Below are 25,590 nucleotides of genomic sequence, written 5' to 3'. Positions count from 1 at the left end.
CCCTTCAACATTCCCTGAAAATTTCAAATTAAGATCATTAGCCGGCCCTGAGATATTGTAAATATGCTGTTTTGACTACTGCACTTAGTATCTTTTGATTTAGTTGAACATCCTTTCAACATTACCTAAAAATGTCAACTGAATACCCTTAGTCATTTCAGATGTATTTGAGATACGCCCTTTTGAAAACTTGAATAAACATAGTGCCTTGTGATTTAATTCAACATCTTTCTCAATATGTTTTTACAGTTTCAACTAAATACCCTTAGTTGTTCCTTAGATATTGTAGGCTTGCTCTTTTGATAACTTGGACACATGTAGCGCCTTTTGATTTTAACTGAACATCCCCCTAAACATTCCCTAAAAATGTCAACTAAATACCCTTAGCTGTTCCTGGGATTTTGCAGATATATCATTTTATTAATGGATGCTCGTAGTGCTTTTGACTTGGTTCAACACCCCCTCCCCCCGAAATTCCCTGAAAGTTTTAGCTTAATACCCTTAGCGGTTCCCAAAATATTGTAAATATGTCGTCTTGACAGCCTGGATGCATATAGTATGTCCGAATTTAGTTAAACATTCTTTGAAAGTTCCAAAGTAAAACCTTTAGTTGTTGAAGAGAAATTTCTGATACGCCCTTTAAGAACCTGGATGCACATAGTGAGTTTTGATTTAATTCATAATCCTCTCAGCATTCCGTAAAATTATCCACTTACTAACTTTAGCTCTTCCTAAGATAGATATGCCTTCTTGACAGCCTGTCTGCACATATTGTGCTTTGATTTAGTTCGTCATCGTTTTCAGTATTCTCTGAAAATTTTATCTTAACAACTTCAGTTGCTCCTGAGGTTTTGCATACTTATCCTTATATAAGCCTGAAGGCACGTGGTGCCTTTTGATTTATTTCATCATCCCCTTCAACTTTTTCTGAAAGTTTCAGCTGAATACTCTGAGCTTTTTTACTGCACAAGCCTTCCTTTTTCATTATTAATTTTTAAAAAGGCATTCCGAAAGAGAGCTTTCTCAAGGAAAAGTAAAGAACCATACTATACTTAAGACCAGTAGAAATAAATCCCTATAATAATTCAAACTGAAAACGACGAGAAATTAATATTAAAGATTAAATGAAACCCAAAACGAGCAGAAATTAAATAAACAATCATAGCAAACATATAAATAGTACGTACTAATATAAGTGATCAAATAAATATTAAAATGAGTAAAAAATTAAATTAAGTATTCAAATCAAACTTAAAACGATCAAAAATCACAACAAACTAAGTTTGGCTTCTACCCTCTTCGCCCTCTCCTAATCGCAAAACTCCAGAGCCTTTTACGTATTTTCTGTTTTAGTGAATGCTGTATGTACCTTGAATAGTCGTTGAAAAGAACTAATAAACTAAATATTTGGCATATAATATTAATAGTTGCTGAATGCTCAGTATTACAAGATTTTATTTCACTGTAATTTTTATTTTGTTTTTCAGTATTAAAAATGTAAAAAAAAATATTTACAACATAATTCATTTTCAGCAAGACGCATTAGTCTTTAGACTTCTACGGCTAGGGGAGGGGATAGGTGGTAGCAGCCGCACTCCTGTTTCTAGTGATCTTTCTTCGTTCTAAGTTTGACTTGGATATTCAACTTAATTTTTTCGGTATACGATTTGTTTATTCATTTATATTAGTACCTGTTATATGTGTGTTTGCTATGATTGATTGTATAATTTTTATTCATTTTGAGTTGATTTATTCTTTAACAGTTATTTCTGGTCGTTTTGATTTTTTGGTCGTTTTGATTTTTTGGTCGTTTTGATTTGAGCCATGAAGTTTTACATGGCTCTTACTTTTCTTAAAAAACTAAATTGTCAGAAATTTTTTTTTCTTTTTTTATAAAATACCTGTTCATTTTTGATTGCCAAAGTTTCAAGCTTTTCAAATTCCCTCATTTCAACACCAAAGTTTTTTCAAAGTCAAAGTTTTATCTAAGTCTCAATACATCAAGTGAAAATGACATTGCAAACTGAGAATTGAGCCATATATTGCCAAAAAGGCAAAGATACACAAAAGAAAATTGACCCGTTTCTCTGGATGCTTGGAATATGGAGGCTTATCTGAGTTTTGACAAGGTTTCTTGCAGAAACTAAATTTAAACTTGAGGGAAGGGAAAACTGGGGCTTCGGATGCAAACTAGGCTCTGGAGGGGGCAATTACCCCTGCCTCATTGCAAATTACGCCTCTGATTATCTGCTCGATTACTATGATTCTTTATTTAATTTCTGCTCGTTTTGGGTTTAATTTTAGTAATCTCTGGTCGTTTTGAGTTTGAAATATTATAAGAATTTATTTCTACTGGTCTTATCGTTGTTTGTTTTCAGTTTTATATGGCTCTTAATTTTCCTGAAAAACTTTTTTGTCAATTTTTTTTTAAATAATAACTGTTAGTTTTTGATTGCCAAAGTTTCAAGCTTTTCAACATCCCTCATTTCAACATCAATGTTTTTTTGTAAAAACGTAGTAAAAACGTAAAAAACGTAGTAAGTTTTAAAAACGTAAAAGTGATGTTTTTTAACATCAAAGTTTGAAATTCATTATCCCCTAAACATTCCCTGAAAGCAGTCAAAAGTAGATATAATAGCAGTTACAAGCAATCACAGTCACAGCCGGAAGCTCTCGCAGTGAGAAGCAGTTACGGTTGCAGTTGCAATATCTATCAGTGTTAGGGAGGAGTATCTGAAAGGGCAAGCTAGGGGGGGCTGAATGCCCGCTGTTCCTTTTTCAACACTCGTTTCAACATGCCGTAAAGTTTCAACTTAATAACCTTAAGTGTTCCTTAGATATTTATGTTGTGTTCTTTTAACAGCCCTCCTGCATATAGTGTGTTTTGATTTTGTTTGACATCCACCTCAACATTTTTAAAAGTTTTACCTTAATATCCTTAATCTTTTTGGCGACTCTGGATATTCCATTAACCAACCTTGTATATAAACAATTAGCAACCTATGCAGCTTACAACAATTGTCCCAGGGGCTGTGGGGATTATGTCATATATAATTATAGCTTTAGTTGCAGGTATAGTTAAAAGTACTAGTTATTTGACTTTTCGTCTATTTTGAACAAGATGGCTATTCCAAAATTTTGATAAGACACATTTGGAGGGACAGCTGCTAAAAAGGGAACGGGTGGGGGACTGGTTGCCCTTCGACCACTTTTTAACATCCTCCTAAATGTGATGTTACACATACATTTTTTTTTATACACTGGATACACATAGTACCTTTGAACTTAGTTTAACATACCCATCAAAATTTCATGAAGTTTCATCTTAATGCCCTTAGCCTTTTTTGGATACACCCGTAATCAAGTTTTTCCCCTTCTCTTAATAATAGATCCTGTGTGGAAACAATGGGTGAATTGCATAGTTTACAATCCTTGCCCTGGGGCTATGGGGGCATGGCATCCCTTGAAGTATAGCTATTAGACCCTTTGAATTTGGACAAAATGACAATTTCAGAATTTCGTCAGTTTTGAGCAGAGGGGGCAAGGAGGGAGACTGGTTGCCTTCCAATCTCTGTTCGACATCTCCTTAACATACCTTGAAAGTTTCAACTTATTGCCCACATTCATTATCTAGATATTGCTGGTATTTCATTTTCACAACCAGCCAGCACATAATATGTTTTAATTGTGTTCAGTATCTCTTTCAAAATTTCCTAAAAGTTTCACCTTAATGCCCAAAGCCTATTTGGGGACCTAGGATCAAACTTGCCTGATTTTCCAAAAAGTGCCCCCAGCTTTCCCCCTTGTCCCCACATACGTTGTCAATTGGTCACTTGCATAACTTACAGCCTTTTCCCCGGGGGGCTGGGGATGTCGACCCTGGAGGCATAGTTATTTGACGTTTGGCCTGTTTTGACCAAAATGGCTATTTAAAAATTTCGATGGAATATATTTGGGGAAAACAGGGCGGGGGCTGGTTGCCTTCCAACCATCTGTGACTCTTAGAATGGGCACTAGAACTTCTGATTTCCAATCGAGTGAGCTCCCCCCCCAAAATTTATACGACCATCCCTTCCATAAAGACCTCATGTTAGCAATGGGCAACCTGCATTGCTTACTGTCATGGGAGCAGGGGTAGTCTACGCCGGAAGCATAGTTATCTGACCTTTGGAATATTTTGAATAGAATGGCTATGCATTTGGGATAAAAGGGCGTAGAAGGGGGTTGGTGGCCCTCCGATATCTTTTGACTCATAAAAAGGACATGAGAACTTCTGATTTACAATTAAATGAGCCCCCTTCGAAGTTTATACGACGACCCCTTCTACATGAAGTTCCTCTGGTAAAAATAAAATAAAAAAATAATAACACATTGAAGCCTTATGGCTCTTTATTATGGGTGACGCTATAGCGTTGCCTCTGATGAAACATATAATAATAATTTATTTTTGCCCCGCTACAAAAAATCAAAGCGGAGTATCAATAAAAGAAACAAAACAAACACTACACAAAAAAGAAAAAACAAGAAACTAAAGCAAACGAGTAAGGCCTCTGTGGGCGGGCAGATACTTATAAGTAGACTGGGGTATTTTGCCAGCAAGCTCTGTGAGCTTCGACCCAATATCCGGGAAACTATAAATAGATATGAGGCTCCTATTCCTATACCATGGAGGCAGATACAATAGATAACGGGAAAACCTGAAATAATAAGAACGAATTGAACTGATATCTTTTTTATGAAAAATAGGGTAAATACCAGAAAGAAACAAAACCGAATGATCTATAAAACCGAGTATAATTTAGCAAGAGACTTTCTATTGTATCTACCTCGGTTAGCAACAATTTTAGAGTAACTTAATTGGAGTTTCTTCTTGCAACCAGCAACAGTGAGAGTCCGTAAGGATTTTAGAGTTAAACAGTTTAATATGCTTAAACAGTTGGTAGTTTACATTTTTTTTTTTATTGGGCCCTTGTCCTAGGGCATATTTAGTAATCCCTGGATCATATTTGTTGAATCTCTCGACTATTTTGAAAAAATTACTGTCTCAGAATTTGATATAATTTCTTTAGGGTGTACGGCGGAGGTTCAGTTAGAAAAAAAAATCACTCAAACACATATTGCCTCCAGTAAACCGCATATGAAATTCAAACCGCTTAGAGGGCTGGAGAGAGAGAGAGAGAGAGGTAGCACCGCTCGTATTTTTATATATGATTGGCCTTTTTTTGTTCTTCATATTAGACCTAAAATTAAGCTGCTCAAAATGCAGGTTATTTTCATAAAAGTGCAAATCACCTTCTGGTCTGTAGAAGGTTTAGGAGGCCGCAGCCCTGCTCCTGATAGTAGTTTTTGTTTATTTGTATTTTTCTTGACTATTCTTTGATTTATTTTTCTTAGAATTCAAGAAGTGACTAAGGTTTTAATGTGGCTCTTTACTTTTAACTGAAAAGCTTCTTTTATGGAAATTTTTTTCAATTAATATATACCTATCCCTTTATATTGTTTACATTTGCCTGTAAATTGATTTTTAACTGTTGGATAAGAACAACTTTGAAAATCGCAACTACTTTGTTCTAATTTAGTTTTTCTGTAATATTCAGGTTTTCCTGTAGCATTATTGTCTTCATAAACTGAACTAGAGTTATAATCCAGTCGCGAGTCATATTGTCTATTTACATATGTCACATTGTATCAGTTTGTATATATGGCCTTGTAAAAAGAGGCGAATTTAATCCTTTGCTACTCCGTACTGCAGATCACGTATAAGGTTTCCCGTTATTGAGAATATTCAGCAGTAATCATTTTTGTTGATGTTATTTTGCGCATAATAAGAAGTATCATGATTTTGAACATACATCCATACAAGGTCGTATCCAGTGATGGGTCTTAGGGGGTTTGAACTCTTACCACTTAAAATTTGTGTCTGGCTCGTAAAAGCGTAAAAAAAATACACAAAAACAGATTTTGATGCGTTTTTTAAAGTTTCTTTATCCCCCCCCTCCCGAACACAATCCTGGATATGACCTTGTATCCATATCAAATTTCCCTCCAAAAATATTTATTACATCTAAAAATACGTCCAAATGGTAGATAAAGGGAGGAAGGAGAATATTTAGGTTGAGTTTACCCATCACTGCTGAAAAAGGCAAGTTACAGGCAAATTTGCCATATTGTTTTGTTACGAAAAATATAGGTGTTACTCAACCTATAGTATTCCAATTTGATTGTAAATTGGTCCTTTTTGGGGTAAAGTCGCAATTTGGTGCCATAGAAGGAGAGAAAACGACGCTTTCCTGTGGCAAAATCTTTATGGTTACTCAAAAAGAGACTTCTAATTTACGTTTGAATGAGCTCCCTCCTATTGTTCTAGAACCTTCTGTTTGATACGGTCAACACGGAAACAAAGAAAAAAAAAATACACATGCATCCACGACTTTTCTTCTGGCAAACAAAAAAGGGAAAATGCCACATTTCGTAGATTAAGGCTTGAAAACTCTACGGTAGGATTCCCTGATATGAAGAATTCAGCGATTAAAGCGATTTTCACTCACATCGCTTGCTTTTTGGGGAGTGTTTCCTGCTTTTCTTTTTTTTTAAATCAGGCAAATTTTCTCAGATTCATCGCTTTTGGTGAATAACAAGAAGCTGAATGATTTTTTTTTATGTTTAGAATCAGCATAAGATTGGATTTATCAATTGTCATCATTTATTTGGGAGGGGGCGTGAATGTTTGCACGAATTTGATAAGATTCTATTGTAAGAAACAATTTTATTTAAATCTGTCTATTTTATTCAGTTGAAATGGAATAAGAAAGAAAGAGGGTCAGTTTGAGAGCTGGATTATGAGAAGATATAAGAGATTCCGATTCGAGGGGGACATTGTCCTGTTTTGAAAGAGGTAAATTTTACACGGTCGTTGTAAAATTTAAACGTAGCATCTATGCAGGCAGGGTCAGTTTTCAGTATCGACGCTTAGAAATGTAAAGACCGTCCTGGCAAAACCCCACTTTACGGGCTTTTGAGATCTTGGAAATCTGTTGATCTAGGGCAGATAAATGAAAATTCCAGGAATAAATTCTCAGCCTAAAATATCCCCTTGGAAGCTTTTTTTATGTTCCTATCTCACTCTTTCTGTACCTTATTCTAAGGCTTAGGAAATGTATAAAGACTACACCTGCTAGAATTTTGGGAAGCAATAAATCTTTCCGTAATTTTAATGTGAGTCTGATTTTCTTTTACTCTAGGTTTTGGAAATAATAGATTAAGATTGAATGCGTAATAATTAAAGCCAAGATTAGAATAGCTATAGTGATGAAAGGTGTCAGGTATGGTTCTTAAGTGTGGGTACTCCCAAAAACGGAGGAGGGTTTGCTAGATGTTTTCCGAAGAAATTGCTTATGGATTACTATGGTTACCCGACTGACTGACCATATCTAAAACAGTAAGCTGTATAAAAAATGTGTACCATTCCAGCTTTCTAGGGCTATAATGAGAAAAGGTTGAGATGACTGGGACACGTCCTGTGGATGAAGGATGTCAGATTGCCCAGGACTGCCCTTGTCGGGCCTCATTTAACTGAACTGTCAATCGACTGAACCCTCGCTCAGTTGAAACCCCGTTTAAATCAACGCTCGTTTAAATCAACGCTCGTTTAATTCAACCCTTATGTTGCTCAATCCCCGTTGAAATCAAGCCTTGTTTGACTCAATTCAACCCAAGGCCTAAGAATAAGTTTGAACTAGCGCTGACAAGAAGGTTAAAATTTGCTGCTTACTTCTTTAGCAGTTTCTAACTTATTACCCATTTGGGAAACCCCAGAACTTTTCAAATTGAAATAAACTTTCAGAAATGGGTTTATCACCAAAATTATAACCCGATAGAATGTTTTTAGTTTTATTGCAAACTATGAGTTTTTCAACTAGTGCTCGGATAAGGATTTGTCAAACAAGTGGAAACTCTTATTTTATACCCGAATCCCTAAGTTCTTTCAGTTTAATTTTCAAAGTTACATAAAAGCAATTTTTGGGTTATTCCACATAAGATCAACCAGGAAATGACACCTACTTTTATTGGGTTGGGGAAATGAAACACCAATTCCGAAATCCTCGGATGGTTACCCATTTCAGCGCCCCTACGATGTTCCAGTGAACCGCTATTGCTGGAAAAAGAAAAAAAAGAACACGCGTCCGGGTATCAAACACTTTTTCAATTTTATTTTGTAATTGATTTTAATGTTGAAATGAAAATATATAGCATGTATCGCTAACTAGTCAGCTTTGTAATTGAATGAATTATTTTCGCTTGATAGTTATTTAATTTTTTTTCCGCTTTCAAAAGTGGCTTAGAACGTCGATTTAGGCTACGTTAGATAGGCTGTGAAGCAATAATTTAAGTTTCAAATTTGCCATTTAGTTCCCTCACAAAAACTTTGTTTTTTCTAAAATCAATTAAATCAAAGAAAGATGCAAACAGTTAAAACGAACAGTACATTATATGTGAAGTGTGCTACTACCCTGACCCAAACCCCAACTTATGCTAAAGGTTAGCTAGTCCTTTCCAAAAACCATTTTAGAGTTTAGCCAATGCAGCCATTTTGTAATAGAAAGTGTGCTATGTGCGGAATGGCTAAAAAAAACTTGGAATGAGAATTTTATCAAACAGTTAGTGGAAGTTAAGAAGAACCAGGCCTGACATTAATCAAAACTCTAAAACACATTCAAAAAGTGATTTCCTTGTTGTTTTAGGTGGAGGTGTGTAACTTTCTTTTATTAGGGTTTTGACCATGCTGATTCTAATGGTGCATTTTCATTTTCCACATGACGCCGTTTTTAGGGTTTCAGGTTCTTTTCGAAATCACCACGGATTTGTTTTCAAAAAAAATTTTACTTTTAAGACTAACCGAAATAATGGTCACCATTCCTGAATTAAGGTAAGACGGCGATTTTTCTCATTAAGACAGATTTTTTAAAAAAGCATTTTTCCACCTTTTGTTTTCTATGAGCTGCTGTTCGCTCTTTACTAGGTTGCAGGTACTGCTGCAACCATGGTTTGAAAAAGGTTAATGTTGTGATAACAAATTCTGGTATTTCAAGTAATTCGTTTTCGTATCCTCATTAATTCAGCAAAGATAATGGGGTGATTCCTAATTTTAGAGTACTCTAACATTCAATCAAAAGATTATGAATTCTATCAAAACATTATGAGTTCCTGTCTATCAGTATTACACCCAGACACGCATCCTCAGTGAAAACAAGACTTGCAGTAACACGTGTCTTATTGGACACGTGTCCAATTCCATCAGGTCCAATAACACGTATCCTATTGCATACAACTTGATTTTTAAGACTCCAGATTTTTATCTCAACACTAATTAAAACAAAAAAAATTCCATAATAAAAAGTCTTTCAAAGAAAAGTAAAGCGCGACATTAGACCAAAAATCAGCAGAAATACAAACAAATATTTTTAAGGGTAAAACAACACTAAATGACTATCAATAAATAAATAAATGCTGATATATATATATATATATATATATATATATATATATATATATATATATATATATATATATATATATATATATATATATATATATATAATCTCCATCGGAATCAAGATTACTGAAAAAAACTAATGAATCCGGGTTGATCAAACAGTTCGTGGTAACGAACTGTAGTAAGGAGCGACCCGGCTCAATAGTAAACGAAACTCTAAAAAACGAAATTTTGATGCTAAAAGATACATCAAAAGAATCGGATTTTCATGCTGATTTTAAATATATAAGTTTAATCAAATTTAGTCTTTGTCATCAAAAGTTACGAGCCTGAGAAAATTTGCCTCATTTTGGAAGATAGGGGGAAATACCCCCTAAAAGTAATACCATCGCATTTAGCGTATCAGAGAACCTCATAGCAAAAATTTCAAGCTCCTATCTACAAAAATGTGGAATTTTGTATTTTTTTGCCAGGAGACGGGTGTGTGTTTATTTGTTGTTTTTTTTTTGTTTTTTTTTCCAGGGGTCATCGTATCGACCAATTGGTCCTAGAATGTCGCAAGAGGGCTCATTCTAACGGAAATGAAAAGTTCTAATGCCCTTTTTAAGTGACCAAAAAATTGGAGGGCATCTAGGCCCCCTCCTACGCTCATTTTTTCCCAAAAGCAACGAATCAAAATTTTGAGATAGACATTTTGTTCCGTATAGTCGAAAATCATAATAACTATGTCTTTGGGGATGACATACTCCCCCACAGTCCCTGGGGGAGGGGCTGTAAGTTACAAACTTTGACCAGTGTTTACATACAGTAATGGTTATTGGGAAGCGTACAGACCTTTTCAGTGGGATTTTTTTGGTTTGAGGAGGGGGTTTAAAAGAGGGGTCTATGTGGGAGGATCTTTCCCTGGAGGAATATGTCATGGGGGAAGAGAAATTCAATGAAAAGGGCGCGGGATTTTCTAGCATTACTATAAAAAAATAAACATGAAAAAGTTTTTTTCAATTGAAAGTAAGGAGTATAATTAAAACTTAAAACGAACAGAGATTATTACGCATATGAGGGGTTCTAAAAATACTTTAGCATAAAGAGCGAGGTATTTAGGTATGAGGAGTTCAAAATCCCCTCAACCCACCCTGAAAATTTCAGCTTAATACCCTTCCGTTTCTAAGATATCGCAAATACGCCCTTATGACAAATCGACATCCCCGATAGCACGTAACACTCTACCTGTTCCTGTGATATCCGCATATATATGCCTCTTTTAATCTTTGGATGCACATAATACCTTTTGTTTTACTTTTAAACCCCCTCAACTTCCCTGAATAACAAGACTAAATATCCTATTCTATTCCTGAAGCATTCTACCTATGCCCTTTTCACAACCTGGGTGAACTTAGAAATCGTTTTATTAGTTCAATCATAGTAACAGCAGCAGTAGTAGTGGTGGTAATAGTTGTATTCCTGAGAGTTTCAAGTTAGTACCCTTAACCGTTCTTGAGATGTGGCTAATCTGCCCTCTCAACAACCAGTATCCACCTAGTACCCCACCTAATCAACTCAGTGCCTGAGATATTGCATCTATCCATTTTTAAAACCTAGATGCACCTATGCTCTTTTGATTTAGTTCTGTAGTAGTAATAGTAGCCCTGAGAGTTTCAATTTAATGCCCTAAGTAGTCCCTGTGATATTTCTGATACACGCTTTTGACAACTGGCATGCATTTAACATTTTTTTTTTAAGTTTTTTGCATACTGACCAATGGTCTGCGTTGCGCAAGTGCCGATCTCCTAATTCATCCGATCTACCGATCTTCTGAATAAATTTATCCAGAAATATCGAAGGAGTCTTTGAATCACTGTTTATTGGTATTAAATTTGACGATAAAGATTTAATTGTTGGTATTATTTAACGATCTCCTAGCGGTTCTATTCCTCTGTTTCTACGCAACCTTAATGATCTACTGGGTACTATTTTCAAACAGTGGATAACAGAGATCTCGCATAACAGAGAGTAAAACATCTCTGATTGACAACATTTTTTGTATGACTACCTTGATCCAAAATTATATTTCAGTGAGTGACATTTCTGATCATTTCCATGTTTACTCTAGATGCTGTTTAAATAATCTGAGTATTGAGAGGACTAGTGAGTCTGTTTAGAGGCCTTTTAGATTGGGCTAAGTGGAATTAATGCCTCTAAGGTCAAGAGTTGGGAAAATTTCTTGGGGTAATTTTAAGAGTGATTCTATCACTGCTAACCCTCAATGAAAGCTATTTGTTTTCGGTGATTTAAAATCTAGAGGAATATTTATAATTCTGTGTTTAGATGGGCCAAGTCCCAGTATTATTAAGTTGTTTTCAGATTGCGTTAAAGATATTCAAAAAACTTGACAGTCAATACGTTCTGCCAATTGGCTCTCTTTTCAGTCTCCATTGGTCCCTTCTTTTTTGGATCTCAATGGCAAAATTATCGAGGATGAACTCAATGTTCAAGCTGCATTTATTTCATATTATGTGAATATTGGTGAAAGTACGGCTTTTGCTGTTAGTTCTTCTCCTTCACGATCCAACTTCAGGTCTTATCTTGGGCCCACTTAAGTCAATGTTCTTGGAACCAGCGACAGAGATATAAATTACTAAAATTGTTACGTTATTGAAAAATTCCTCGTCGTCTGGCCCTGATAAAATTCCTACTAGAGTAATTAAGTTCATACTTCATTCTGTTATTTCTCCCTTAACGAAACTTGATAACCTCTCCTTTCAGTATGGTATTTTCCCGAGTAGTCTCAAGCATGCTCGAGTTATCTTATTACATAAGTGGGGGGGGGGACCAAATAATCCAGGCAACAATCGGCTAATTTCTTTATTTTCTGTGTTTAGCAAAATATTTGAGAATGGGATGCTTTCTCTTAATAATATTCTGATTTCTATATACTTTTTTCATGATTTTCAATTTGGTTTTTGAGCAAATCATTCAACTGAGCATGCTTGTTATGTTTTACTGAATCATCTTCACTGTGACCTAGACTCCGTTTTGATTCCTGGTACTTTGTTTCTGAATGTTCGTAAAGCCTTTGCTTCTTTAACCCACAATGTTCTTCTATTTAAAATTTCTCATGTTGGTGTAAGAGGTAGTGTATTTTTTTTGGTTCAACTCTTTCATGTCTGGTAGAATAATTTCTGTTGATCCACTTTTTCGCTCACCATTAAGTGTTGCCAGGGGGTCCCTCAAGGGTCAATTTTAGGGTCATTATTTATTAAATTAGGTCATTGATTTTATTAAAGTGAAGGTATGCAGAAACCTCGGTATTTTAAGAAAGCTCAAAAAAGGTTTTCTTGGGCCAATTCTAAGGATCTTATTTCACAGCTTAATTTATTCTTATGTTTCTTATTGTCCAGTCACATGGGTGTCTCCTTTCTTTTCTTTTCTCAAACTGCTCTCGAACACTTACTTACAATAAGATTATCGATCTTATCCAAGATGTAAATCGTTCAGCAACTAAATCATTACTTGATATTGAAAAAAAATGTTACTTCCTGTGCGTTTTTCGCTTTTTTTCAGCTCATATATTTTTTTCTTTATGTATATTTATAGATATTGTGATTCGTTGCAGTTTGATAAAGCTTATCTAATGAACTGTCATTCTTTGAGTTTTTTTTCTATTTTTATGAAGCAAATGCTTTACATGTTAAGTGTTTAAATGTTTGATGTTATGAGGTCTGTTTGATAATCCACCTTCTATAGGCCATGAAGCTATTGTGGTGATTTGTTGATTGTTCTGTAATTATGGTGCTGTTATATGGAAAGTAAATCTATCTATCCATCTATCTGAACTATTTACAGATGAATTTTGTTGTGGAAAAAAAGGGGAAGCATGTCTGATCTCGGTAGTCTAATAATGTAAAATCTCCAGGGGAAATTGTCCTGGTCAAAAAGATCATCAATATTTTGTTTTGGGAAGGGGAGGGGTTCATGGCCTGGAAATGAGTCATGGAAACTTTTCTAATAAATGCAAAACTTATAACAGCCCGTAAGTCTTTGAGCCAAGAGGATTCATGTAAAAAGAATCATTCAATGGCTTCCTCTTTTTAAATTGGTCCCTCTTCTAACAACAGGGGCTAAAAAACTTAGAATTTTTCTAGTTGGCCTGGAACTTATATGAAACTTTTGTCTTGGGGGACCTCTATGCAAAAGGAGAAAATTCCTTCCCCTTAAAATGCTGCCCATAAAAGGGCCAGAAAAGCGCCAACAGATTTTTTCCTGCATATTTGAAATGGAAGAGACTATTTTAAAAACTTGGAAGGGGTTTCATTCATTTCAAAAATGAAGGCTCGAGTGTCCTTTTTAAAGATCGGAAGCTATTCCCTTTTGGTTCCTTTTCTTTTATCTATGCCTCCTCTAATCCCTATGATGTCGAATCAAATTTTGAGATGTCTGTTTTGTTCAAAAGTGTTGATATGCCTAGCAACCCCCTAGCTTGGTTTTGCATTTGGGGAAATTTTCGACGAGGGGGAATTATCCTGGGAATTTACTCGAGGATAATTTTCTGCGGTGGGGTGAGTTTTTGCAGGGGAAATTTTCTGGGGGAATAAGTCTAGCACCGTCATTTCAATATTCCCCTCAACATATCTAAGTATTTGAAATTAATGCTGTGGGCCTTTTAGTTAGTTCAATATCCTCATTACCTTGTCTTGAAGTGTCAACTCAATACTTTAATCCGTTCATGAGATATTTCTTATACGGAAAGTTGGCCTTAATGTCCTTACCCTTAATCGAAGTATTTCATTGGCAGTAGAAGGCGTAGCAATTATTGCAGTAGGAGCATACACATTGCACCTTTTGGTTAACTCAACAGCCCCTCCCCCTGCCCTGAAAGTTTGAACTTAATGCCCTATGAGATTCCTGAAAAATTGCTAATACGTCCTTTAAACAGACTGCATGCACCTAGTGTGTTTTGATTCACTTCAACACCCCCCTAGACATTCCCTAAATGTTTCACCTTAATACCCTTAGCCTCAGTAGTAGTCGTATTGGCAGAGAGGAGTAGTAGCATGCACATAGTTCCTTATGGTTTAACATCTCCCTCAACATACGCTGACTGTTTTAACTTAATACTGTAAGCTATTCCTGAGGTATTGCTGATACACCCTTTTGACAACTTGCATGTAATAGTACTGAAATGTCGACTTGCCACTGTATGTGGCAGTAATGGCTCTGGAGGATCTTTATTTTTATCATTTTTAAGGACCCAGCACCTTTTGGTAATTTCAACTTCCCCTAAACATTCCCTGAAAGTTTCATCTCAATATCCTTAGCCTAAGTAGTAGTAGTAGATATATTAGTGACAGTAGTAATAGTAGTAGTAGTAGAACCAGTAGTACTACTAGTAGTAGCAGTAGTACTAGTAGTATTAGTAGTGGTAGTAATAATTAGTAGTAGTAGTAATAGTAGTAGTAGTAGTAGTAGTAGCAGTAGTAGTAGTAGCAGTAGTAGTAGTAGTAGTAGTAGGAGGAGGAGCAGTAGTAGTATTAGTAGCAGTATTAGCAGTTGTGGTAGTAGTAGTAATAGCAGTAATAGAAGGCGCTCTTGTAGTAGTTATGGTAGTAGCAGTAATAGTAGCAGCAGTAGTATCACGCGCGTATTGCCGTTTGGTCAGTTGAATCTTCTTCTTTATCAAATTCTTCTTCGTCCTGAAAGTTTCAACTTAATACCCTAATCTGTTCCTGAGATATTACCGATAAGCTCTTTTGACAACCTTTATACATACAGTTTTTTCGTTTTGTTCGACATGTCCTCAATATTCCCTGCAGTTATCATATTAATACCTTTAGCCCTAGTAGTAGTAGAAGTTCATTAATGGTAGCAGTGATAGATTCACGCAGTGCCTTTTGATTAGTTTAAAATTCCCCTTAACATTCCCGATAAGTTTGAACTTGTTACTCTAAGCTGTTCCCGAGTTAGGGTTGATACACCTTCTTGACAACCTGCATGCATACAGTGTGTTTTCATTTAGTTTAACTTCCCCCTAAATATTTCCTAAAATTTTCGTCTTAGTACCCTGAGCATTATTATTAGTCGCAGTAGAAATAGAACTTGTAACAGTAGTAATAGCAGTAATAGTATTAGTCGTAGTAATGGTAGTAGCAGTGTTAGTAGTACTAGTAGTAGTAGCAGCAGCATGCACATATTGCCTTTTTTTTTTCAATTGGAGCCCCCAAATCATTTTCTGAAAGCTCCAACTTAATACCTTAAGGTGTTCCTGATTTACGCTTTTTATGGCACTTGGTATTAACCAAGTGACATATAGCAATCGCGTGTGTCGGTCCTGGTTTTGCTACTTTAGGCACTTCCAGGTAAGCTAGGACGATGAAATTTGGCAGGCGTATCAGGGACCGGACCAGATTAAATTAGAAATAGTCGTTTTCCCGATTTGACCATCTGGGGGGGAGTGAGGGCCGGTTAATTTGGAAAAATAGAAAAAATGAAGTATTTTTAACTTACGAACGGTTGATCAGATCTTAAAGAAATTTGATGTTTGGAAGAATATTGTGTCTGAGAGCTTTCATTCTAAATCCTGACCGGATCTGGTGACATTGGGGGGGAGTTGGGAGGGGGAAACCTAAAATCTTGGAAAACACTTAGAGTGGAGGGATCTTGGTGGGGAAAATGAGCACAAGTCCTAGATACATGATTGGCATAACCGGAACAAATCCGCTCTCTTTGGGGTATTTGGGGGGGGGGGTTAATTCTGAAAAATAAGAAAAAATGAGGTATTTTTAACTTACGAACGGGTGATCGGATCTCAATGAAATCTGATATTTAGAAGGATATCGTGTCTCAGAGCTCTTATTTTAAATTCCGAACGGATCTGGTGACATTGGGGGGAGTTTGGGGGGCACCTAAAATCATAGAAAACGCTTAGATTGGAGGGATCGGGATGAAACTTGGTGGTAAAAATAAGCAGAAGTCTTAGATACGTGATTGTCATAATTGGAACGGATCCGCTGTATTGGGGGGGGGGGTTTATTCTAAAAATTAGAAAAAATGACGTATTTTTAACTCAAGAAGGAGTTATCAGATCTTCATGAAACTTCATATTTAGAAGGACCTCGTAACTCAGATCTCTTATTTTAAGTCTCAACCGGATCCAGCGTCATTGGGGGGGGGGCAGTTGGGGAACCGGAAATCTTAGAAAATATTTAAAGCGGAGAGATCAGGATGAAACTGGATGGGAATAATAAAAACCTGTCAAGATACGTGACTGGCATAACCTGACCAAATCTGCTCTCTATGGTGGAGTTGGGGGGGGGGGGGGTAATTCGGAAAAATGAGGTATTTGTAACTTACGAACGGTTGACCAGATCTTAATGAAATTTAATATTTAGAAGGATCTTGCGCTTTAGAGCTCTAATTTTAAATTCCGACCAGATCCTGTGTCATTTGGGGGAGTTGGAGGGGGAAACCGGAATTCTTGGAAAACGTGAAAATTGGGGTATTTTTATCTTACGAACAGGTGATCGGATCTTAATGAAACTTGATATATATATAGAAGGATCTTATGTCTCAGATGCTCTATTTTCGACTCGCATTGGAATCGGAGACATAGAGGAGACATACGAGAAACGAGACAGAAACAGAAATCTTGGAAAACGCTTAGATTGGAGAGATCGGGATGAAACTTGATGGGAAGAATAAGCACAAGTTCTAGATACGTGATTGACATAACTGGAACAGATCCGTTCTCTTTAGAGGAGCTGGGGGGTGTTAATTCGGAAAAATTAGAAAAATCAGGTATTTATAACTTACGAGTGGTGACCGGATCTTAATGACTTTTGATATTTAGAAGTACATAGTGACTCAGAGCTCTTATTTTAAATCCTAACCAGCATTAAGCCTCTGATTTTCCTTTTAAATCAATCTATTGATTCTTAGAATTTTGTTAGAGCTCATACCATATGAGCTCTTGGCTCTTAGCTCTTCTTGCCTCATCACAAGTGCCATATGAGCTCTTAGCTCTTGTTTTGTGACCACCTACGAGCATATAGTTTGTTTTGATGTAGTTCAAATGCCCCCTCAATATTCCCTGAGAACTTCACCTTTATATATTTCCCTTTTTGGACGTCAAGGATCAAACATGCTCGATTTTCCCAATAAAAATTACAATATGTTAACAATGGGCGAATTAAATAGCTTACAGCCTTTGCCTCAAGGGATGTGGGGGTCTTCTCATCCCCACAGGCTTAATTATTGAACATTTCATTTATGTCGAGCAAAATAGCTATCACAAAATATTTATTGGATGTCCTTGGGAAATAAGGGGCTTAAGGGGGGGGGGTTATGCTTGCTTTCCAATTTATTTTGACTCTTAAAAGGGGCTTTAGAAATTTGAGTTTTCAATTTAATGATCTCCTCCAAAGTTATTACAACAACTTCCTCCAAACGATCTACTTAGTTGAAAAGAAATAAATGAACAAATAAACAATTATACTGTGAGCTCACTTTGCTCTTTGCTTTAGCAGCGCTAAGGCGCTGCTTATTACATAGGTCAAGTCGGTTCATCTTTGGAAACAATTACTTGCTTTGACCTCAATGAAAATTCACCAATTACTTTCGAAACAGAAAATGTACAGGGTTTTAATTCCCTGCAATGTCGTGGTTCGAGGCAAATAAGCAAGCAAAATCGAAAATCACAATTGACTTGAATCACATTTTACCCCTGTGCATTTCCTTACTTCCCTTCCCCTCTCACAATTTGGTTGCTTTTACAATCATATATATATATATATATATATATATATATATATATATATATATATATATATATATATATATATATATATATATATATATATATATATATATATGTATATATATATATATATATATATACATATATATATATATATATATATATATATATATATATATATATATATATAGTTTGCTATGGTTTACATCTACCTTATCTGTGAAATGCTACTTATTTTATTATGGAGACCCTTGAAAAAAAAAAATTGGACTAGGAATTATGTACTTGGAGTTAACGAAGCATTTTGACTTTAAGAATAATTCTGTCATCAGTCAGCAAAATAGGGTAAGTCTAGGATGATCTATGTTCGCCCCCTAGGATGGGTCCAGTCTCATCCAGCAAAACCTATAAAATCTACTTCTTCCGGAAACAAAGACGAGTCCTGATTGCAAATTTTTTCTCTGAAGTAATTTTATTCATATTAAATATTTAGAGACATGTTTTGCTTTATTTCTAAATTTTCTCTAACGGACTCCTCTATCTTGATACTGTTTAATGTGAGTTTCAATTCAGTTTATTGTATTTTCAATCTAGCCTTAGTGATCATGGGAGTTCTATGCTATGCTGTAAATTTCTTATAGTGAAAAACCACAAAAGTAGTTCAAGCGCGCTTATAAGAATCGATTTGTATATCAAATCGATTTAAGATGGCTCAAAAGTATTTGGGGTTTCAGCGATAACCAGTCAAAGTGGAAAAGGTAGGCCATCCGGTGGTATAGCGGTACTCGCCCGAGCGGAACTTCTACCGACTCTTCACTCGTCTTCTGACAATTATGTTGCGGTCAAAATAAACGAGACTGTCATTTACTCAGTGTACATGCAAACTGACTACCGAGACCTTAAGTCTGAATGCAAGTTCAGTATTGCTTGCAAAAAATTAGCAAGTTTAGTTAGTGGTTCAAAACAACAGGGACTAAACGTTATACTAGCGGGTGACATGAACTGTAATCACTCTGGTACAAACCCACGTTCACAAATCTTCCTTAATGCCCTCGCCGGTCTTGAGGTTCTTTTGAACGATCTTGATTTTACATACATCCATAATTCGGGAGCAACCTCGGCCCTTGATTTCTTTCTTCAAACCAAGCAAACGACATTGTCTCTCCCCTCTCCATATTTGAACACTACAATCAACATTTCCGATCACTTACCCGTATCCTGTTCTTTCGATACAACTATACAGCCAAGCATAGGTCCCAGCAAAGTCAGGAAGTGGCGTAAGAAATCTGACTGGAAGAAGATCAATATAGACGTATACCAGTCTGTTTGTGATGAAATTATGGGAAGGATCAAGGTACCCTACCACCTTCTACAAGCAAATCCCAGTCTAGAAACCACTGAAAAACAGATTGATTTAAATGTATATTGCATGGAAATAATCCATGCTTTGAGAGTCGCTGAAACTGCTGCGGTACCACAACGCAGGGTTTGCATTGGTGCTGAAGCTCCACGCTGGAAAGAAAACCCACTCCTAGCTCAGCTTTGTCATGCTTCTAAGTCTTGACACAAAATGTGGATGGATATAGGAAAGCCCCGGTCAGGTGCTGTGAATACGGTGCGGATTTATCTGAAGAGAAAGTTTGCCAAATGCCTGCAGAAGCACAATGCTACCATTCTGGACGAAAATAGTAACGAGCTGAAAAGTGAGCCAAATGCCGTGTGGAATTTCCTTAAAAGGAAAAAAAGAAGTGATTGCGACGGTCCCAGCCTCTGGCCCACAGAAAAACAGTGGAATAGTTATTACAAAATAGAATTTGCAGCACCCGACGCTCAGCTTGTGTCGAAATATGAAGATGACCTTGATCTACTGTTAAGTGAAGCATCGCCTTCACTCGGGATTGTGGTAACTGTTTCTGATGTTTGGGCGGCGATAATTAAAGCAAAGAAGAAGTTCTCGCGAGGCATTGACCAAATTTGTGGCATGCATTTAGCTCATGGCAGCCAAAGGGTCCTTGAGCATCTCACTCTGTTATACCAGATGATCTTCACTTGCGGTTTAGTGCCAGATTCCTTCTGTGTTGGTGTTGTCACGCCGGTATTAAAGAAAGGAAAAGACCCTGCTCAATGCAGTTTTCACCGCCCCATAACATTTGCCCCAGTTTTTTGCAAAATTTTTGAGCTTCTTTTTATTGATGAGTTATATAGAGTCTGTGAAAGCCCTGATAACCAATTTGGTTTTAAACAATCTGTTAGTAGGGAACATGTTTACCATCTCATTGGTAATGTACTTTTAGAGTGTGACCAGACAGGGGAAAGGGTTATAGCAGCTAGTTCTGATGTACGCCGAGCGTTCGATTCTGGCGTCCATGCTCAGATACTGTCGTGTGCGCTCAAACGTGGCCTTGACAGATCAATCGTCCTACCATTCCGTAATTTATATAAGAAACTGAAGGTTAGAATTAAAGTCCCGACGATTGATGGTCCACAAATTTCGGCTGTAGTAGTTCCTGTAGAAAAAGGCATACGGCAAGGTGCAGTTTCTTCCCCTACCCTTTACAATAATAGTGTTGTAGAATCACAAAAAGATGTTGAGATGAGTATTGTGTTTAGAGGTAGAGATATATCACTGTTAAATTATGCCGATGATATACTGAATTTAAGCCATTCTTTTGGGATGATAGAAAAGAACTTTGATATTCTAAGAAACGCTTATTCCGAAATAAACCTGTCTTTTAATGAAAGTAAGAGCGAAATTGTTGTTTTCAACCGTCAAAGCTCAGATGACGTTCCTGATATCCGACTTGGAAATAGTGTCGTGAGACCAGCGCCTAGTTTAGTTTACCTCGGGCTCCCAATCGGTTGTGATGTGAAATCTACGAGATCACTGCTAGTTGAGCATTTGACTAGTAAGATCCGCAAATCTTATGGTCTACTCATATCTACCAAGACAAATTATAATAGGCATATCAAAGCAAGACTTTTCAATGCGCTGGTGCAGCCGCATGTCATTAGTCTTTCCCCGTTTCGGGCTCTATTAACCGATCGGAATAAACGTACCATCCGGTCTTGCTTTTACCGTTTTTGTAAGTTCTTGTTAGGCCTACCACCCTGGACTAGAAAATCTTGGATTAGTGAAAGATATGACATTCTTGATCCATACCTGGCCGTCCACAATCGGCTGTCTCGCTATGTCCGATCTCTCTGCAAGAATAATTCCCTGTATGGGGCGATGCTGCCATAGTCTTATTCTTCTTATAATTTATTTTTCTAGTTTAGTTGTATTTTCTCTTGTTATTTATGTATTATGTAGGATAAGTATTTTGTTTCTTTTTTTTGGTCGTTTTGTTAATTTCGTTTGCTTTTTCTTTTCTCCATAGGGTTATCTTTGTGGGTTATTGATAAATGATGAATTTGATGAATGCGAAAGATGAGCGGCGGTCTATACTGTGTTTGTAAATATTTCTAGTTATCAATGCAGCTTTACTTCGTCTGTTCTACTGATCTGTTAGTCTATTTTATTATACTGTTTTTCTTTGTTATATTAGATTTATTATGCTTGCCATTGTTGAGTTACGTGTACTTTTATATTAATTTTTTTCTGTACTCCACTGTTTATACTTTTGTATATTTGTGGGTAATAAATATTATTATTATCATTATAATTCATTAAAATTGTTCCATCCAACAAGACATATTTAGACATCTAGAATCTGGAATCTGAACGTCTGAATTCTACAGACTTAGTAAAATAAATTTATAAAGGAAACATCTACTTGTATCTTTTCACTTTTCACCAAATACTATTGAGGCTGTTGACTTAGGATTGATTCATTGTATAATTATATTGATTGATCAGAACTACGAGTACCCAGTGGATTTTCTGTTCTAAAAGGCTATTCTCTTGGGACAATCCATGTTAGCATGAATCGAGTCACTTTATTGATCTGGTTCTATTTCGATTTTTAACCTTCAATCTTGATACCTTAAGCCTTTTTGATCTTTCTATACCAAATTCTGAAGATAAAAGAATAAAAATCCACCTGTGTCTCTGACCTCTTGTTTTCTTCCTGTCTGCTCTGACATTTTCACTTGAACTTTGTTTGCTTTAGCTCAAAACCACTTTTAAGAAACTAGTTTATATCTAATATTTATTTAGGGGCTTACCTGGGGAAATGGGACCAAGAGGACTCTTAGGACCTATTGGACCACCTGGACCAACAGGAAGCAAAGGCGAGCTTGGTGAAAGAGGTCCTCCTGGTCTGGATGGTAGAGATGGAATTCCTGGAGAACCGGGCTTAGATGGAATACCAGGAAGAAATGGGATTGACGGTAGTTACTTTTTAAATTTTGCCTTTAGCCATTTTAAATGTTTTTAACGAGTTGCATAAATACAACCAGGATGTGAATGCAGGATGTGGCCCAACCCCTTCCAAAAAAATCTTCAAAATGCAAAAAAAAATCTTAAACACTCTAAAACAAAAAGACATTTTTTAGATTTGCCTTATAATCGAATACAATCTTCAATAAAAAAAATTTATATAATTATGCTTTATTAAATTGTTATGTACTTCTGTTGCATTGGAAAGTAGGAGGTGCAGTTTTCGTAAAATATGAACTTTGAGCCGTCTTTTATGTTTCAATAAAATCTATTGAAAGGCATTACTCAATTTGAAAACTTCCCCTTAGGAATCTCAGATGTCTTGATAGAACAGCGTCATATCCTTACTTTAAAAGATAAGGGTAAAACATTTCTTTTGGGCTCGTGGTTCTTAGTTTAAGATTCTTGTTGAATACTTAATGAAATAAGGAATTGCTTACTAATTTCTTAAAATGCAAGTACTGTATTTATCTTTTCAGATATAGTAATTTACTAAATACAATATATTATGTTTTCAAGCACATTCTTCTACTCTTTATTTTGAAGGCCCCTGGATCACATTTACATTCGACCCATTTTAGGGTCGCAGAATTGGCTATTTTTCTGGTATTAAGGTTTAAGTCTCCTATGTAAGATTTCGAAAAGTTGTTCTAGTGCTGTCAAACAGTTTTGGTCTTTTAACGTAGATGCCATTTCTCCTACTTTTTTTGCTGAGGTTCAGCTTTACCCATCTACTGAATTACACTTTTAAATTTGCTTTCCGCGTTCTTTGGATAAAAAAAATCATGTGAGGAAGTATGAAAACATGTAAAATAATTTTTTTTTTTTAAGCAAACTTAAACCACTCTCTTTGAAGAAATAAGAGTAATATCAAAATTCTAAAAATGAAGTCAAATTGAAATAAAAAAAATGCAAAACATTCAAATTAACATTTTCAAAGACTCTTAATTAGAGGTCTGTATTATCCTACCTTGAACAAGGGAAAACACCGATTTCCATGAATAGCACTAAATGGCTTCTTTAGTCGTTTTTCCCCCCGGGGATTTTATCGAGTAAGTGGTCGTAGTGAATAGAGCATTCTTTTGAATCGAAATGAAAATATCTGGTGCCCTTTCCAAATAATATTAACAGTAAAGAAAAGAGAATCGTTAAGGGAATTTCTGAAGCATAATGCTGTAAAAAAAAAAAAAAAAAAAAAAATGCTTTTGTAGTTTGTTTTAGTAAAGTTTTTCTTCGTGATATGTTTTTCTTTGCATTTTAAGAAGCTTTAAACCATGCTAAATACATTTTTTAATATCTTTAATGCTTCATTCTATACCTATTTAATTAGCGAATAGCTATAAAAAAAATTCAGCTAACCTTAAAAACAGTACTGGCCAAATTAGTTAAAGTCATTCATAAATGGAATATGTTATATTATAAAAGCAAAAATAAATATACTGGGAAAGTTTAACTTCGGAGGAAGCTATCAATTTTGAGCCTGAGGTGTAGTTAGGGTTTTCAGCTCCTGGGGACAACGTGAGATCACCCCTTCCAACATTAACACCGCAATAATAGCAAACAAAATGTGATTTATTAAAAAAAACTCCTTTTGGTGCCCCTTCAGAGGCTCTGCCTGAGGAAAGCCATCTTCCTTTTCCCTGATAGCTACGCCTCTTGAGTGTGGCTACAGTTGTACCTAAAATTTGGGTGCAATAATGTAATGACAGTGTGGTTACTAACTGTAATTCAAATGTAGAAATCAAAAACTTTTAATATAGATGGCACTGAGCCATTTTATATGCAATTAACTTATTATTTCTATAATGCTTGACATCGTTTTCTTTCCCCACCCCTTATTTCTCAAAATCGTCTGATTAAAAACTAGGGAAAGCCATTTAGCCAAAAAAAGAATTAATATGTAAATTTCTTTTTGATATTTTATGTGCAAAGAGCCGAAATCAAACATGTATTAATTCAAAAACGTTCAGAAATTAAATAAAAAAAACTAGTTTTTTAACTGAAAGTAAGGAGCGATATTAAAACTTAAAACGAACAGAAATTACTCCGTATATGAAATGGGTTGTCCCCTCCGCAATCTCTCGGTCTTTACGCTAAGGTTTGACTCTTTGCCACAATTCTACTTTTTAAAACAATTAAAAACTTCAGCGTAAAGAGCGTTTTGAAGGAATTTTTCCATTGACAAATAATGGCAAATCAGTTTCGCAATAATCTGATTTTATTGCTAAGCCAACTCTTATGCTAAGAGAATCCTTTGCAATATGTCGCTGATTCGTGATTGTATGCATAACGAGCAGTTTAATATTATTTCGACTAGCTCTTACAATTGCCAAAGCAACAGAACTCATAACCTGTTGTTTTCGTACATGAAGTATTGGCGAGGTGAGAGAGATTGTTACATCAGGCGCAGTGACAACTATTTTTCTCAAAATAAAATTAAACAGAGCAAGTTGTAGTTTTATATCAATCTTAACATTGGGATGCAACCATTAAGGTATCATAAATATTTCTTGATTTATTTTCCCAATCAACTGTAAATCATTAGTTGTTGCATATTGTTAGTTTCAGTGTCCGTTTTATATTCATATTCAAAAGCTAAAGCTCATAATAGCTTATAGGACGTTTGAGTCATCAAATTTACTGTATATAACTTATATAGCTTGATAAATTGTCACTTGCGCTAAAAAAAAGTTCCACTTATGTAGACACTTATATATCGAAACAAATTATGTAGAACACAATTTTCATAGAATAGCCCCTCGGCTGTCTTTGGTTTTTCATTGTTAGATTTTGTAGCAATCACATTCAATTCTATAAATGTGGAGTTCAAATCTATGAAATGGAATATATTTGAAAATTGTTTTCATAGAGTGGTTGTAATTGATAAAATGGTTTATAGTAATTGTGTTCTGTATTCACATCAATATTTTCTGCATTGAAAAGATTCAGAGGTGAGGTGATTAGAGAATG

General features: G+C 35.7%; 1 protein-coding gene across 3 annotated transcripts in view; it reads left to right on the top strand.

Annotated features, from left to right (window-relative positions):
- The window catches only part of LOC136040984 (hemicentin-2-like), a 186,309-nt gene that overhangs the window by 25,753 nt on the left and 134,966 nt on the right, over nucleotides 1–25,590 (top strand). For all 3 annotated transcript variants that reach the window (XM_065725464.1, XM_065725463.1, XM_065725462.1), the window contains one exon: nucleotides 22,399–22,571. In XM_065725464.1, coding sequence (XP_065581536.1) covers nucleotides 22,399–22,571 — 173 coding nt within the window. The remainder of the gene's footprint in view (nucleotides 1–22,398; nucleotides 22,572–25,590) is intronic.

This window comes from Artemia franciscana, chromosome 21, assembly GCF_032884065.1.
Source record: "Artemia franciscana chromosome 21, ASM3288406v1, whole genome shotgun sequence".
In the NCBI taxonomy this organism is placed as follows: domain Eukaryota; kingdom Metazoa; phylum Arthropoda; class Branchiopoda; order Anostraca; family Artemiidae; genus Artemia; species Artemia franciscana.
Note: the sequence above shows the minus strand (reverse complement) of the source record. Positions and strands in the feature narration are given on the sequence as shown.